Source organism: Sinohyriopsis cumingii, chromosome 14 (genome assembly GCF_028554795.1).
Source record: "Sinohyriopsis cumingii isolate HCF-2022 chromosome 14, ASM2855479v2, whole genome shotgun sequence".
NCBI classification, from domain to species: domain Eukaryota; kingdom Metazoa; phylum Mollusca; class Bivalvia; order Unionida; family Unionidae; genus Sinohyriopsis; species Sinohyriopsis cumingii.
Genome location: NC_142974.1, coordinates 2867953 through 2887595, shown reverse-complemented (window position 1 = coordinate 2887595; position 19643 = coordinate 2867953). Strand labels below are relative to the sequence as shown.

The window sequence follows — 19643 nt, the reverse complement described above, 5'->3', positions numbered from 1 at the left end:
AGTGTTTGACTATTTTAGTTTAGTGTTTGACTACTTTAGTTTAGTACATAAGTGTTTGACTACTTTAGTTTAGCACATTAGTGTTTGACTACTTTAGTTTAGTACATTAGTGTTTGACTACTTTAGTTTAGTACATTAGTGTTTGACTACTTTATTTTAGGACGTTAGTGTTTGACTACTTAAGTTTAGTACATTAGTGTTTCACTACTTAAGTTTAATACATTAGTGTTTGACTACTTAAGTTTAGTACATTAGTGTTTCACTACTTTAGTTTAGTACATTAGTGTTTTACTACTTGGTTTAGTACATTAGTGTTTCAATTACTAAGTTTAGTACATTAGTATTTCTCTCCTTTGTTTAGTACAGTAGTGTTTCACTACTTTAATTTAACACAGTAGTGTTTAAGAACTTGAACTTATCACGGTAGTATTTGACTACTTAAATCTGACAATGATATATGATCACTAGAATTAGTCCTTGTTGCACTGACTTTGTATGACGCTGAATATTTCACTGCTACATTCCTATTATTCATTGTCAATAGTGTGAGAGTGAGAGAAACAGACATGTACACTTTAATAAATTTCATATCCATTTCAGTCTCGAAGGGCTGCATATTCAGTTTCTTTACAAATAGACTCATATACATTAAATATTTTAACATGAACTTCGTTACAAATAAACCCATACGCTGTAAGTATTGTAACATGAACTTCGTTACAAATAAATCCATATACTTTAAGTATTGTAACATGAACTTCGTTACAAACCGACCCACACACTTTAAATATTTTAACATGAACGTCGTTACAAATAAACCCATATACTTTAAGTATTGTAACATGAACTTCGTTACAAAAAAAAAACCCATACACTTTTAAGTATTTTGACATGAACTTCGTTACAAATAGACCCATACACTTTAAGGATTTTGACATGAACTTCGTTACAAATAAACCCACATACTTTAAGTATTGTAACATGAACTTCGTTACAAATAGACCCACACTCTTTGAGTATTGTAACATCAACTTCGTTAAAAATAGACCCATACACTTTAAGTATTGTAACATGAACTTCGTTACAAATAGACCCACACACTTTGAGTATTGTAACATCAACTTCTTTACAAATAGACCCACACACTTTAAGTATTGTAACATGAACCTCTTTACAAATAGACCCACACACTTTAAGTATTGTAACATGAACTTCGTTACAAATAGACCCACACACTTTAAGTATTTGTAACATGAACTTCGTTACAAATAGACCCACACACTTTGAGTATTGTAACATGAACTTCGTTACAAATAGACCCATACACTTTAAATATCGTAACATGAACTTCGTTACAAATAGACCCACACACTTTGAGTATTGTAACATCAACTTCGTTGCAAATAGACCCATTCACTTTAAGTATTGTAACATGAACTTCGTTACAAATAGACCCACACACTTTAAGTATTGTAACATGAACTTCGTTACAAATCGACCCATACACTTTAAGTATTGTAGCATGAACTTCGTTACAAACAGTCCCACACACTTTAGGTATTTTAACATGAACATTTGTTACAAATAGACACATACACTTTAAGTTTTTTAGAACCTCGTTGTAATAATTCAACTGTCTTCTTTAGAACTACACAGGCAGAGCATTTGTCACGTGTCCGTTTAATACCAGGCACGAGATGCCCAAGCCAGAGATGCGATATCACCTGAGTTCGTGTCCAGACAGAGCAGCTATTGAAGTGGATCTAGCCCATGGTAAACACGGGGTTACGATAATCCTCTGGTTTAATCTGGATTTCTGAATTAATGCAGCCATTATGATTATGCAACATTTGATACGACCGGTCCTGAACAACTTCATATTTCGGCAGGAAAGAGGAGCATATGCATACCTCACCATTTCAAGCAGATTAGGGTTAGGATTAGGGTGGGATTAGGATTAAGGTTGGGATGAGGATTATGGTTGGGGTTAAGCATTCATCGCCAGACAATAAGGCACTACTTTTTGTTAATTGTGCATGATGACAATTACGCGCTTTTAATCCATGACATTTGAAATTTGTTTTGTATGGCTGGGCTTGACCTTGAGGAACATAGTTCGCCAAGACAAAAATTTGCTTATCGAATGAAATATCAGCCTAGAAACTGTGCTAACAGTGCTGACTGCATATTTCTTTCTCTATTTTATTCTTTCTTTCTTTCTTTGTTTCTTTGTTTCTTTCTTTCTTTCTTTATTCTTCCCTCACCGCCTCCTCCTCCTCCTCCTTGTTCATCATAATCATCTTTTTCAACAGAAATAATCTGAATATACCGCTCCGGTGGCCTAGTGGTTAGAGCGTCCGCCTCGTATGCGGGAGGTCGCGGGTTTGAACCCGGCCGAGTCATACCAAAGCTAAAAAAAAATGGTACTAGCAGCTGCCTCGCTAGGCGCTCGATGTTAAGAGGTTAGTGTTAGGACTGTTCGGCCTGATGTCAGAATAATGTGACTAGGTGGGACATCATGTTACATGCCTGCGGCATGATACCCAAGTGATAGACATCACTATAAACTGCCACACTGCAGACATAGTAGCGATTTTTTAAAACCTACGTTAAAAATCCGTATCACACACAATAATCTAAATAAGTTTTTCTTTGATGTTCTCAAATGGTTCGCAGGGTTATGGTGCCTTCACAGTTCAAAATCCATCGAAAATGTGCCACTTTCGATACATTCTCTCTACCATAGTTTTGGTCATTAAATCAAACTGGGGGCCCCGAGTGGCACAGTGGTCTACCGCGCTCACCGTTGCGGATCACTGCCATCTCACCTCTGTCTGCGTGGGTTCGAGTCTCGGGCTCAACCAATGTGGGTATGTGAGAACTCTTACCAGTAGCTTCTTGTGGGTCGGTGGTTTTTTCCGGGGTTTTCCCGGGTTCTTCTTCCAGCATTAATACTAGCCACCATGTATAGCCTATCTCGTGCTGAAAAATGGCGTTAAACCCTAAAACAACAACAACTACAATAAATCCAACTGTTAGGGGACTTCAAGTTCATACGAAAAGAATATGCAAAAACTGGCATCAGGAACATTTCAACCTTGCATTGTAACATGGTAGTAATTGTTTTATATTGCAGCTGCCAAGAGGGAAGCTAATGGAGATATTGACCGTGGCTGTGTTGACCTTCCTGCCTATAAGAACGTATACATTCCACAGACTGAAAGCTGGGATGATGGTGAGGAAATTAAACTGATGTTTGTTATCTTGCTTGGAAAGCATAGTTAAGAAATATCACATAAAGAAATTTGTGTTTAATATTTCTTGACTTGTTATTGCAAACATATTGTTTTCATTGTGCTAATGATTTCTAGTAAGCAATCCGGAGGCATCTCACACGATGGACCATTTGGTTCCAAGCAATTTATAGACTGGTACGATTATAAATAGATATTCGGAACATTGGAAATTTGAACAACCAGTGACATACCAATTAATGTGAATAATCTCGTGTCAAGATGACAGCCAAATTAAGAAAACGGCAGTCTCAAATCCAAAGGGCATCATGCCTTGAAATACATTTCGTCGGCCGTCAAAAATTAAGTCAGACCCTCCTTTCAGAACTCGTAATCTTAACTCGAATCACGTGATGTTTACCTGGTTTTAATAGAACCACTCATCCTTGACACCCATGAATGAAGTTTGCGCACTTGATACAAGAATGACTCCTCTTTAACGTGCGAACGTGCAATTGAAAAGAAAATTAGTATTTAAAATATGATTAACTTAATGACCCGTACAAACTATATTTATGAAAATAATAAACATGGGAAAAATTACAAATCTGGAATACAATTTTCAGAAGAAAATTGCATTGGTAATTTTCATATATCTGCATGACTTTAAAACATGTTAGAGCAGTCTAGGAGCCCATTTATATTTTTTGACGTTAAGAATCACCAAGAAAATCCTAAATTTAAATAATGCGTAGTAATACTCTTCTATTTTAATTTTTAGTTCTTAAAATCACCAGAAAAACCTCAAGTAAAGTAGTACATAGTACTACTAGCTCCTCTATTGTCATTTCCAGCCCTTAAATCACCAAAAAAATCCTCAAAGTAGTACATATTGTTCTATTCTGTCCGCACAGCCTTCCATCAAACTACCATTCTATCCATATATATTTCACAACTTATCTGAGTTTCGTATTTGGCTTAGGTTTGCACGCATGATGTATTTATGAACACTGAGGACATTGTAAAACCGGTCTACCATAAGCATGTCACTATTGTACATTTCATGAAAGGTGATTTTGACTTGTTTTTTTCCACATGCACTTTTTCATATGGGATAATGCATTTCCATAGCAGATATGTTTTGGAGAGTACAACATACTCATACCAAACACTGGCCATTCTGACCCATATATGGCATTACGCTGACATCTAAAAAAAATTATATTGAAGAAATTATATCGCAAAGGACGGTTAGTTGGCATTTGTCATATCAACACATTACTTGTCATCTTGTGTCATGTCTGATATACATACATATATTTCCGACTTGCTTATGTTCACATAGAGCTGCCACCAAAGCTTCGGCACACAAATAATAATAATAATAATAATAATAATAATAATAATATTAATAATAATGAGGACTTTGTATAGCGCCTAATCTTTAGAAGCCCTAAGCGCTTACAACATTAGAAACACCTATAAGATAAAAAAAAACATATAATATTATTACAAAAACAAACACCATGAAATTAGAAAAACATTAAAAAATAAAAACATGCTGAGAATATTTTAGGTAGGAAACATTATTAGGTCTTTAAGTTTGTTCTTGCAGTCGAAATAAGTAAGTTTTGAGAGCCCTCTTGAATGTGATCACTGTGTCTTTGTGTCTAAGTTCAGTGGGCAATTCATTCCACGCTGCTGGGTCCTGGTATGCAAAAGAACGCTGTCCATATGACTTTGTTTTCATAGTGGGAATAATGAGTATACGATTGTCAGAAGAGGAGCGTAAGTATCTTGCTGGTGTGTACACATAGGTGAGGTCAGATAGGTATGTTGGACTAGACTCCGACAGTGAAACGTAGCACAGAGAACAAATTTTGTGATTGATTCTGGATCGAATGGATAGCCAGTGTAGGGTGCAGAGCAGCGGGGAGGTGTGCTCTGATCGTGGTACTCTAAGTATGATCCGAGCAGCTGTGTTTTTAACTATTTGAAGTTTCTGGAGTAGATATTGAGATGAACCAGACAGAATTGGGTTACAATAGTCCAGTCTTGAAAGTACTAATGAACACCCAAGTGTTTTAGTGGCATCAGCTGAAAGATATTTGCGAATTGATTTGATGCGTCTGAGCTCAAGATATGCAGTCTTACATATGTTCATGACATGTTGGTGCAATGTCAGAGTACTGTCCAGAGTAACACCTAGGTTTCGTACTGATTGTGTGAATTTAATGTTGGCATTGCTGATATTTATTGTTTGAGGCAAAAGATGTGAATGAGAAAATCTTTATGTTGTGATCAGAATGGCCTCAGTTTTATCATCATTCATCTGCAGCTTGTTACTAGTCATCCATGATTTCACATCAGAAATGCACCTCTCTACACCTTGGATGGTAGCATCAACGTCAGTTGGGTGGCTAGATTTGTATATTTGGGTGTCATCAGCGTATAGTTGGTGAGACACTGGATGATGATATATGACACTTGAGAGCGACTGAGTGTACAGAATGAAGAGAAGAGGTCCAAGAACACACCCCTGTGGAACACCACAACATATATCAACTGGGCTGGAGTGTATTCCATTTGCAGATACAATTTGTGTCCTGTTGACCAAGTAGAACTTGAACCACAGTAAGGATGTATCATGAATGCCAAATACATGCTGGAGACGGTGAAGTAATATATCGTGGTCTATTGTGTCAGATCCTGCAGACAAAATTACAATTTGAATGTTGTCTTGTTGAGAACCACAGCTACGAGCATGGTCTCTTCATGTGTAGTCTTTATATTTGAAGGTAGAGAAACACAGCTGGGAATGTGGTGCATAGGTGTGTAACATTTATGTTTAAATATGCAGAAACACGACTAGGGGCATGGTACACCGATGTCATATTGTATTTTAAATGCACAGGAAAACGACTGGGAGCATGGTGCATCAGTGCGTAGCCGTATGTTGTAAACGTACAGAAACATGGATGGGAAGGAGGTGAATGATTGTGGGCCATTGTACTGTAAATGTACAGACACAAAACTGGGAGTACTGTGTATACATGTGCAGCCTTGTATATTAAATGTACAGACACAACTGGGAAGCATCGTGCATCAGTGTAGACTTGTATTTCAAATGTACATAAGCACAACTGGGAGCGTAGTACATCAGTATAGACTTGTTTTAAATGTATGGTAACATCACATGCAATATAATGTTATTAACGTACTTGCATCCATCGCTGCAAAATTGTTTAGCCTCCCCGTGTGACTTTTTTGGTGATTTAATTTTGCCTAGTCTTACAATTTCACCAACACATATCAGTATATGCTCATTTCCCCCCCCCCCCGTTAACTTTACATTGTCAGAATCGTTCAGTATTACCCGATACTGAACTCGCGCGCTAATACACATATAGCATTCACGTGCATAAAGGTACTACTTTCTATTGTAAACAAACAATGGACGCAGACACCCAGCACTTTTGATTTGTAAACAAATCATGTACACTCGTGTAAGAGGCGCTTTACTTTGTGGTTGTTTAAATTTGTTTCTGAATGAACTAAAACAGATGTTTCGTGGACTGCCACATACCAACTGCTTTGGCAAATTCAGCGTTAAATTTGTTGATACAATGTTTTGGATTTAGGCAAGCTACATTATACAACAGACGCAAGAAAGGGTCCTTACAAATAACATACAAGTGACAAGTCAAATACTGTCTTCTTTGGCTGGTGATAAGAATGGCAAAAAATATACTTACAGTTCTACATCCTGAATTTCCTCAAAATGTACTTTCTTAGTTCTGCAAATCCGAATTACACGAGCCTTGTCATAGGTTCTCATACTTGATTACACATTTCGAAATCTTACTGTAATTTCGATGATAAGTGCAATTACATCCTCCTTACTGTACTCAAAATGAAATAAGCATTAAATTCCATAGCGTCGTTTTGATAATTGCAATTGAAAGACTTCATAGACTTCATATTTTCTCCCACATTATGATTTCAAACATTCAATGACAGAAACAGAAACACATTTGCAGATATTAACACACTTCTCCCTCGCTTCTTCAATCGCATGAATTTTCATGTGGAATTCTCACATATAAATGAAATAAGCATTAAATTCCACAGCGTCTTTTTGATAATCGCAATTGAAAGACTTCATATTTTCCCCCACATTATGATTTCAAACATTCAATGACAGAAACAGAACCACACTTGCAGATGTCAACACGCTACTCCCTCGCTTCTTCAATCCCATGTATTTCATGTAGAATTTTCACACATAAATCCAGTCCATAGTCACGAACTTTCGTATAATCGAAAAAATACCAAAATCTATTCATTCCAGTTCAAATGGAAAAGTTGTTGCAATGAGCATTCATTCACAATATGACTCCAAATTTCAATTTTAACTAGACACGCCATTTTCTTTTGAAAGTAATGTCGAGCGCGCGACTAAGTTCAAATGTATCTGGGCGGAGTTGTGTATTTAGTTTGGAATGCGGCATACATTCAATTACTTTGTTTCGTGTAGTGCATTTTGTTAATATAATTAAGCATCAGGTAGAATAATTTTGTTTTAGCATATAATAAAAAGGTTAATGCATTTGTAAGTATATCATTGACATGCAATAAGTATGTCATAGACATGCAATAAGTATATTATAGGCATACAATAAGTATATCATGGACATATAATAAGTATATCATAGGCATACAATAAATATATCATAGACATGCAATAAGTACAACAGTGACATAGAATACACATATCATAGACACGCAATAAGTATATGATGGATATACAATAAGTATATCATAGACATACATTAAGTACAGCATGGACATAGAATAAGTATATCATAGGGATACAATAAGTATGTCATAGACATGCAATAAGTATATTATAGACATACAATAAGTACAGCATGGACATAGAATAAGTATATCATAGGGATACAATAAGTACAGCATGGACATAGAATAAGTATATCATAGACATACAATAAGTACAGCATGGACATAGAATAAGTATATCATAGGGATACAATAAGTATATCATAGACATACAATAAGTATGTCATAGACATGCAATAAGTATATTATAGGCATACAATAAGTATATCATGGACATACAATAAGTACAGCAGAGACATGCAATAAGTATATCATAGACATGCAAAAAGTACAACAGTGACATAGAATACACATAATATACACACGCAATAAGTATATAATGGACATACAATAGGTATATCATAGGCATACAATAAATATATCATAGACATGCAATAAGTACAACAGTGACATAGAATACACATATCATAGACACGCAATAAGTATATGATGGATATACAATAAGTATATCATAGACATACAATAAGTACAGCATGGACATAGAATAAGTATATCATAGGGATACAATAAGTATGTCATAGACATGCAATAAGTATATTATAGACATACAATAAGTACAGCATGGACATAGAATAAGTATATCATAGGGATACAATAAGTACAGCATGGACATAGAATAAGTATATCATAGACATACAATAAGTACAGCATGGACATAGAATAAGTATATCATAGGGATACAATAAGTATATCATAGACATACAATAAGTATGTCATAGACATGCGATAAGTATATTATAGGCATACAATAAGTATATCATGGACATACAATAAGTACAGCAGAGACATGCAATAAGTATATCATAGACATGCAATAAGTACAACAGTGACATAGAATACACATATCATACACACGCAATAAGTATATAATGGACATACAATAAGTATATCATAGACATACAATAAGTATATGATGGATATACAATAAGTATATCATGGACATATAATAAGTATATCATAGACATACAATAAGTATATCATAGGCATACAATAAGTATATCATAGACATGCAATAAGTATATCATAGACATACAATAAGTATTTCATAGACATATGATAAGTATATCATGGGCATACAATAATTATATCATAGGCATACAATAAATATATCATAGGCATACAATAAATATATCATAAACATACAATAAGTAATTCATAGACATACAATAAGTATATCATAGACATACAATAAGTATATCATAGACATACAATAAGTATATCATGGACATAGAATAAGTATATCATGCACATACAATAAGTATATCATAGGCATACAATAAGTATATCATAGACATGCAATAAATATATCATAGACATATAATAAGTATATCATGGACATACAATAAGTATATCATAGGCATACAATAAGTATATCATAGACATGCAATAAATATATCACGGACATACAATAAGTATATCATAGGCATACAATAAGTATATCATAGACATATAATAAGTATATCATAGACATGCAATAAATATATCACGGACATAAAATAAGTATATCATAGGCATACAATAAGTATATCATAGACATGCAATAAGTATATCACAGACATATAATAAGTATATCATGGACATACAATAAGTATATCATAGGCATACAATAAATATATCATAAACATACAATAAGTAATTCATAGACATACAATAAGTATATCATAGGCATACAATAAATATATCATAGGCATACAATAAATATATCATAAACATACAATAAGTATATCATAAACATACAATAAGTATATCATAGACATACAATAAGTATATCATAGACATGTAATAAGTATATCATGGACATGCAAAAAGTATTTCATAGACATGCAAAAAGTACAGCATGGACATAGAATAAGTATATCATAGGGATACAATAAGTATATCATAGACATACAATAAGTATATCATAGACATACAATAAGTATATCATGGACATAGAATAAGTATATCATGGACATACAATAAGTATATCATAGGCATACAATAAGTACAATAAGTATATCATAGACATGCAATAAATATATCATAGACATATAATAAGTATATCATGGACATACAATAAGTATATCATAGGCATACAATAAGTATATCATAGACATGCAATGAATATATCACGGACATACAATAAGTATATCATAGGCATAGAATAAGTATATCATAGACATGCAATAAGTATATCATAGACATATAACAAGTATATCATGGACATACAATAAGTATATCATAGGCATACAATAAGTATATCATAGATATGCAATAAATATATCACGGACATACAATAAGTATATCATAGGCATACAATAAGTATATCATAGACATGAAATAAGTATATAATAGACATACAATAAGTACAGCATACACATGCAATAAGTATATCACAGACATGCAATAAGTATATCATAAACATGCAATAAGTATATCATGGACATACAATAAGTATATCATAGACATACAATAAGTATATCATGGACATACAATAGTTATATCATGGACATACAATAAGTATATCATAGACATACAATAAGTATATCACAGACATGCAATAAGTATATCACAGACATGCAAAAAGTGGCAATAGGTACAGCATAGACATACAATAAGTATATCATAGGAATGCAATAAGTATATCACAGACATGCAATAAGTATATCATAAACATGCAATAAGTATATCATGGACATACAATAAGTATATCATAGACATACAATAAGTATATCATGGACATACAATAAGTATATCACAGACATGCAATAAGTATATCACAGACATGCAATAAATATATCACGGACATACAATAAGTATATCATAGGCATACAATAAGTATATCATAGACATGCAATAAGTATATCATAGACTTATAATAAGTATATCATGGACATACAATAAGTATATCATAGGCATACAATAAGTATATCATAGACATGAAATAAGTATATAATAGACATACAATAAGTACAGCATACACATGCAATAAGTATATCACAGACATGCAATAAGTATATCATAAACATGCAATAAGTATATCATGGACATACAATAAGTATATCATAGACATACAATAAGTACATCATGGACATACAATAAGTATATCACAGACATGCAATAAGTATATCACAGACATGCAATAGGTACAGCATAGACATACAATAAGTATATCATAGGCATGCAATAGGTATATCATAGGCATGCAATAGGTACAGCATAGACATACAATAAGTATATTATAGACATACAATAAGTATATCATAGGCATGCAATAAGTATTTCATAGGCATGCAATAGGTATATCATAGGCATGCAATAAGTATATCATAGACATACAATAGGTATATCATAGGCATACAATAAGTACAACATGGACATATAATAAGTATATCATGGACATACAATAAGTATATCATTGGCATACAATAAGTATATCATAGGCATACAATAAGTATATCATGGACATACAATAAATATATCATAGACATACAGTTAGCACATCATAGACATACAGAACAGCATAGACATACAACAAGTACAGCATATACATACAAGTACAACATAGACATAAAAATACAGCATATATATACAAGTACAACATATACATACAAGTACAGCATAGACATACAATCAGTAAAGCATAGACAGACAACACGTACAGCATAGACATAAAAAATACAGCATATATATATACAAGTACATCATAGACACACAAGTACAACATAGACGTACAGTACAGCATAGACATACAACAAATACAGCATAGACATACAATTTCAACATAGACATACAAGTACAGCATAGACATACAAGTACAACATACACATACAATAAGTATATCATAGAAATGCAATAAATACAACATAGTCATACAATTAATACAGCATAGCCATACATTTAGCACATCATATACATACAGTACAGCATAGACATACAAGTACAGCATAGACATACAATAAGTAAAGAAGACATACAACACGTACAGCATAGACATAAAACACGTAAAGCATAGACATACAAGAAATACATCATAGACATACAACAAATACATCATATACATACAAATACAACATAGACATACTGTACAACATAGACATACAACAAGTACAGCATATACATACACCAAGATCAGCGTATACATAGAAGTACAACCTAGACATACAAGTACATCATAGGCTTACAAGTACAACATTGACATACAAGTACAGCATATACATTCAACACGTACAGCATAGTTATAGACATACACGTACATCATACACATACAAGTACAGCATAGACATACAATTAAGTGGTTGCTGTTGTTTTAGTAGTGGAGTTTAATGCCATTTTCAGCACAAGATAGACTATACATGGCGGTCAGTATAAATGGTGGAGGAAGAACACGGGAAGAACCACCGACCAACGAGAAGATACTGGCAAGCTTTCTCGCATACCCACGTTAACGAATCTGCATACAATACGTACAGCATAGACACACAATAAGTACAGCATATATATAAAATAAGCACAACATAGACACACAATAAGTACAGAATAAACATACAATAAATATATTATAGACATACAATAGGTACAGCATAGACATACAATAAGTACAACATAGACTTACAATGAGTATAGCATAGACATACAATAAGTACAGCATAGACATACAATGAGTACAGCATAGACATACAATAAGTACAGCATATACTTACAATATTCAATTTACTAGACCTGTTTGAAAGCAATCATAGTCTTTCATTTTTCATCATTGTTTAGAGCTATCCGGCAATCTTAGACTTGGAGTGGATTCCTTTCACGTCACCAAGATCAAGTTTGTAAATCTAGTGGGGTATGTACAAAATACAGTATAATTTTCTTTATCAAACGAATTTTGTTACTTAAATTTGTTAGATTAACCCGACTGCAGAATAAAAGCCAAAGGTCAACCAGATGCACCAGATTGTACCTTAATCAATGTGAGTGCAATTACAATGCAAGGTACATCTATTCAGCAATTTCTAAACCATTAGGCGGGATACCATTTTGGTACTTTATTGTCAAGACTATACGGTAGTACTTAGTAACGTCGCTGTTTTGATCTACAAGATAATAGCCTGAAATCAATTTAGTGAAATAGGTTTATTTTACACATTTTGAATTCCATTGTAGATGCTAAAATCAGAATATGGGATGGGTAAATGTGGACTTTAAAGAACGAACTGTTCCATGTCATATTTAGCTACCATAGGTCGAATCAAGTCTACTAGACTCTCTGACTTCATTTACTAAGAAGTACTAATTCCCTATTTGTCATGGGTACCAGTGTATGTGGAATTTATGGTTGCTACGAGCCACAGATTTAAAGAGTTCGAGAACATGGATTCTCTGTACGGACAAAAGGACACCCTTCCCAATCCATGAATTTTACAAGCAAGGTCTGGCACATGATTTAATAATCGGGTCTGGTACACGATTTAATAATCAGGTCTGGTACATGCATTAATAATCGGGTCTGGTACACGATTTAATAATCTGGTATGGTACACTAATTAATAATTGGGTCTGGTACATGCATTAATAATCGGATCTGGTACACGATTTAATAATCGGGTCTGGTACACGATTTAATAATCTGGTCTGGTACACTAATTAATAATCGGGTCTGGTACACGGTTTAATAATCCGGTCTGGTACACTAATTAATATTCTGGTCTGGTACATGAATTAATAATCCGGTCTGGTGCATACATTAATGTAATCATAGAATACAGCAAGAATTATTTCCTTTCCCAGTTTATTGATTTAGCACAAGGTGCGAGTTACACTGCTTGCAATATGTCTTCAGAATGATATATCGCAATTTATCGATATATCAGTGTTGTCGATTTATGACCCAAATCAAGGTTCTATAACAGAAATAAAAACTCAAAGATAGGGTGTGTATTAGGAACAATGTTTTGAATGGATCTTTTGAAACGGGTCTGGACAAGACATTCTGGAATATTCCCATCCGATATTTAAGCACCAAGAACAATACAAATTTTATCATGCTTTGCATTAGTACCAAGAAAAATAGACGACTTCACATAATGTTGTATTACATAACACAAAGAGACCAGTACACCCAAAAAGATATTATGTTGTATTAGATGATACGATGAGATCAGTACACCCCAAAAAACATAATGTTGTATTTTTGATAACACAAGGAGATCAGTACACCCAAAAAGACATTATGTCGTATTAGATGGCATGAAGAGATCAGTACACACAAACAGACATTATGTCGTATTAGATGACACGAAGAGATCAGTACACCCAAACAGACAGTATGTTGTATTAGAAAACACAAAGAGATCAGTACACCCAAATATACATTATGTTGTATTTGATGACACGAAGAGATCAGTACACCCAGACTGACAGTACACCCAGACAGACAGTATGTTGTATTAGATAAGACAAAGAGATCAGTACACCCAGACAGACAGTATGTTGTATTAGATAAGACAAGGAGAGAAGTACACCCAGACTGACAGGACACCCAGACAGACAGTATGTTGTATTAGATAAGACAAGGAGATCAGTACACCCAGACTGACAGTACACCCAGACAGACAGTATGTTGTATTAGATAAGACAAGGAGATCAGTACACCCAGACTGACAGTACACCCAGACAGACAGTATGTTATATTAGATAAGACAAAGAGATCAGTACACCCAGACAGACAGTATGTTGTATTAGATGACACAAGGAGAGAAGTACACCCAGACTGACAGTACACCCAGACAGACAGTATGTTGTATTAGATAAGACAAGGAGATCAGTACACCCAGACTGACAGTACACCCAGACAGACAGTATGTTGTATTAGATAAGACAAGGAGAGAAGTACACCCAGACTGACAGTACACCCAGACAGACAGTATGTTGTATTAGATAAGACAAGGAGAGAAGTACACCCAGACTGACAGTACACCCAGACAGACAGTATGTTGTATTAGATGACACAAGGAGATCAGTACTCCAAGTCTTATTAATATGACACGTACCTTGATTATTCAAACCACCGGATAAAATCAGTTGTCAGGGAAGCAAGTTTATCTTTGAGTTACTTTCAGTATACATCAAAATCTGTCCATAAAGAACATTCTGGAGACAAACTAAGATTTATCTGGTTATAAGTGTCATATATATATATATATATATATATATATATATATATATATATATATATATATATATATATATATATATATATATATATATATATATATAATTTTCTACAATCAGATATCAAGTGACAGGAAAAGTAATAATAATATCTTTCCCTTCTCATGACACTTAGGCATTAAAACTATTCAAAGAAATTTATTGGCAACATCTTGCATTGTCTTGTCAGCCTGTTTAGGGATTAGATGCACACACAAACTAAAACTATTCATAGAAATTTATTGGCAACACCTTGCATTGTCTTGTCAGCCTGTTTAGGGATTAGATGCACACACAAACTAAGACGCTCATAGTGCCTCAGAACTTTCATCATTGAAAAGTTTATTGAGCCCAAAAGTCCCAAAATTAATAGTGCATTAAATAAGGTGGTGGAACGTAAAACCTTTGAATGGTGTTCTACAATGGACAAAATTAAAGTCGTTAATATTTACGTTAGCGTCTGCAATCTGTTGAAATTTAAACATAACTTATATATGTCCTTGCAGGACACAATGGGCATCGCAACAGCCGGAACAGATGGCAGAAGAGGAGATAAGTTCTCATCGCCATGCATATATATCCAATACTTATTCCCAGACACCCTCGAAACCCACGGCAGTCAGCATGCCTTCCACTGTGTTGAGTTACAGTTTGGGGATAGGGAGAGGTGGTAGATGTTAAATGAATGGTGAGTGCTGATCTTTGTGAAAATTTTTATCCCGCTTGGGAAGAGATGACATACAGGCATCATTTAGTAGTGGTTGTATCATCGACATGGCACGGTTGCTTTGCCTGTAATTCCATTTTTGTAGCTATTTAACACGTACAATTAAACACAATTGGACCCTTAAGTGTTAGTGTCATTCATTTCTGTATGATATAAGGTTGGGGGAGTGGGGGGCAGTTGGCTTTGTATCTTCAAGGTCACGGTTATATACCACAGTACTAACACCATCCTTTCACTGTTTTAATTCTGAAGCCTTTTCAGATACATACTTCAGACTTGGCAGACATGTATATACCTTCCAGGAATCTGTCAAGTACTACATTCCGGTCCTATTTTCAAGATTAGTATCCAAGATCGACATTATTTTCATTTCCTTGCTATGTAATAATTTGTCTTGGACTGAAGGGAGAAAAGTGGGCTAATTTATAAAAGATGAATAGCAGGCATCAACCACATTTTCGGCTTCAAAATCCAGGAAAAGGTAAAGGTTTTGACCAGAGGGTGTGTTGAGAATACCAAAGTAAAGCTCCAGTGATCAAGCTAGGGGTGTAAGAGCGCAAATTCACTTCTTGAAATGTAATAAATGTTTGAAATGTAAAAAATGTTTGTAATGTAATAAATGTTTGTAATGTAATAACTAAAGGTTATGTACAACAGGGGTGCACAACCCGTAGACCGTGGGCTGGATCCGGCCCGCGAACGTGTTCTGTCCGGCCCTCATGGCAAACTAAAACAACACAGAAATCTGGCCCGTGAACACTAATTATATTAAAAGAAATTAGTGTTTGCGGCTCTCGAATCGTCTTAGAAAATGCAATCTTGCCTTTGGCCGAAAAAGGTTGTACACCCCGATATAGAATAATGACCTTTCCACTTTCATTCCATTGGACCACTGACACACTGGTGTCACCATTATGTTGGACTGAGAGATAAGGTGACGATAATAATTTGGACTTGCTTGAAGTAACTTAAAGTTATGAGACTGTAGTCACTTTTGACAACCTCAGAGTCAAGGTTCTTGACAACGGTGTTATTCAGAATACTACATTCATCAAAGTGCAAGTTCCATTGTTATTTCTTTTTATCTCTGACACTCATATGCCCTGAGCAAAGTTCATAAAAAATGTATCGTTCTTGCTTCAAGGTGTTATCATAAAACATTGCAGTCACAGCGGCAGTCATGTTCTGAAGTAAAGATTTATGTAAACATCGTTGTTGGACCAGCTTTAAAATATGGCCATCTATCAATAATAATATCCAAACACCATTAAACGACTTCTTCACAAAAAACAATGATCAAAATTTGACCCAAAATGCCTTCTAGAATAAAAACTTTTCAGGTTTATACAAACAATAAAACACTATATTTGAACATCATTGCTAAAATTTCTAAAATGATATAAACAACTTTTTATAACTTTCATATTAGAGCTGGACAGCATTTGACAGAAAGCATTTGACAGAAAGCATTTTAGCATAAATGCATTTAAGGTTTGTTTACATAATGCCGATCGACAATCACTTATGGCCTCCATTTGTTTCTGGAATATAATTATGTTGCTTTGAAAGGCCACGTCAAGACAAAAGTGTCAAAAGTTCTGTTCTTTTACACCGGCAACGGCCAGCGTCTTAACCCTGTATGCTACATGACAAATCCACCCACAATTTACCCTGTAGTTGCAGCTTTTAATATATACATTGCCCGCGGGAATGTCAAACCTTCCGCTGTGATCTTGGACAGAAAGTCTTTTGTGGACTCTTTACAACTGTTCTGAAATGTTGTTTTACAACTGTTTGAAATGTTGCAGTGATATGACATATTTTTGGGTTGGTTTCCATGGCACTTTTTCAGCATTCTGAAAATAACCCAAACTCTGACAGTTAGGCCCCTGAGCAAATCTTGTGTATGGCTATTGTATTAACAAAGGCATTCAAAACCAACTTATGCAGTGCCATAGATGTGTCAGTTAATCGTCACCTGACAGCAGAAAGATACATTTCTCTCTACATTTATTATCTAAAAATTCTAGTTGAAATTCACGTTTAGATTACAACTGGCCATAAAAGAAGCAATACTCATGTGCTTAGCGACCCTGAACCTTCCATTATTTTCTCAGGAGAAATCAAAGAACAGGAGGGAAACCCTAAGGCATGCAAAAATGTCTTAACCTCAATATTCTCCTCTCCCAACCTCAATATTCTCCTCTCCCAACCGAGAACCAGTTCCACAATGCCACTGAGGAATATGTATGAGGGAAACAATGAATAACACGCTGCTTAGTTTCCTTTTTGAATTCGAACTTTTGTTTATCGAACTGTAGATTTTGCCCCATTGGGTGATGCTGCAATTAGTTTCCTTTTTGACATCTCAATGATTTAAACATTTTCATGGAACTTGAGACATTGCCCACTAAATCATGAGTGACACAAATCATTTAGTAGTGCCTCTAGACGACTTTTGGTGCCTCTCCCCTATTATTAAAAGCGCCTCAGAACACCCATACAAAGTCGGTGTCTTCCGGCACGAATCAGCACTCCACTTTGAAAAGAGCAGTTACGATTGTTCAGTATAAATTCACTAGGACCTTCGTCCGGTCATGAATTGAAAATCACTCACCATTTCACTCGGGAATGGAGACACTGATATCATTTTCAAATGCAACTGAGGAAAACAGTTTTATGATCAAGCTAGGCTTCCGCGATGCAGGCATTATTATTATGCCCAATTAAATGACTTCCGGAGTTAATCAGGCATTATTATTATGCCCAATTAAATGACTTTTAGAGTTAATCAGGTTCATGAGAAGAGAGTTGTGAGGTTTTAAAATATGTAACAGCTAAAACAACAATTTAATTAAAATTCAACAAAGAATTTATTTCCCTAAATTACAAAATGTACATTTTAGGAATACTTACAGTATTGTAAATTAAATCCCAAATAATGCCCTATCTCAAATTCAAACATATAGAAGGCTCGGAATACATAAAAATAGTACTGACTGTTCTGATTGCCACAATGATGTAATCCATAATGCATCTGAGTTCTCTATAATACAAAATATAGGGTTCTAGTAAATGAAATCAATGAACACTTTGTAATTCCCATGAATAATTTAAATAAATGACGCCTCACAAATTATATCTGAACGCACCAAAGCAAAATATTCTGCCGACTTTTCCTGAGATTGGAATTCATAGTTCTTAACCAAATCTCTTTATATACAAATTTACTTGACCTGCGACATAATATATTCGAGTAACGACCTTGTTGACTTATTTGAATCATGACAAAAATGGTGTGTATAACCCTCAATGACAAATATTAAGCACACAATATCAATATACAAGGGACACGCCCATTACTTCTGGTCACTCACTCCTGGTCCGAATTTCAGTCCATAAGGAAAATCATTTACAGGATATTGCTGCTTTTTTTAATCATCCCCACATTCATAACATAAAAAAAAAAACTGACTGGCTGGCGTTCTGCAAAGTTCACTAATTTGAGACATGCAATCGCTTGTTTCACTGCTTGGTTAACATGGATTCCTTTTAATCAAGGAAACCCCCAGCTGCTT

General features: G+C 34.5%; 1 protein-coding gene across 2 annotated transcripts in view; it reads left to right on the top strand.

Annotated features, from left to right (window-relative positions):
* The window catches only part of LOC149783103 (uncharacterized), a 49189-nt gene that overhangs the window by 9600 nt on the left and 19946 nt on the right, over positions 1-19643 (top strand). For both annotated transcript variants that reach the window (XM_089931316.1, XM_089931317.1), the window contains exons 3-6: positions 1647-1773; positions 3137-3235; positions 12900-12972; positions 15845-16026. In XM_089931316.1, the coding sequence (XP_089787442.1) occupies positions 1647-1773; positions 3137-3235; positions 12900-12972; positions 15845-16019 (474 nt within the window). In that variant the 3' untranslated portion in view covers positions 16020-16026. The remainder of the gene's footprint in view (positions 1-1646; positions 1774-3136; positions 3236-12899; positions 12973-15844; positions 16027-19643) is intronic.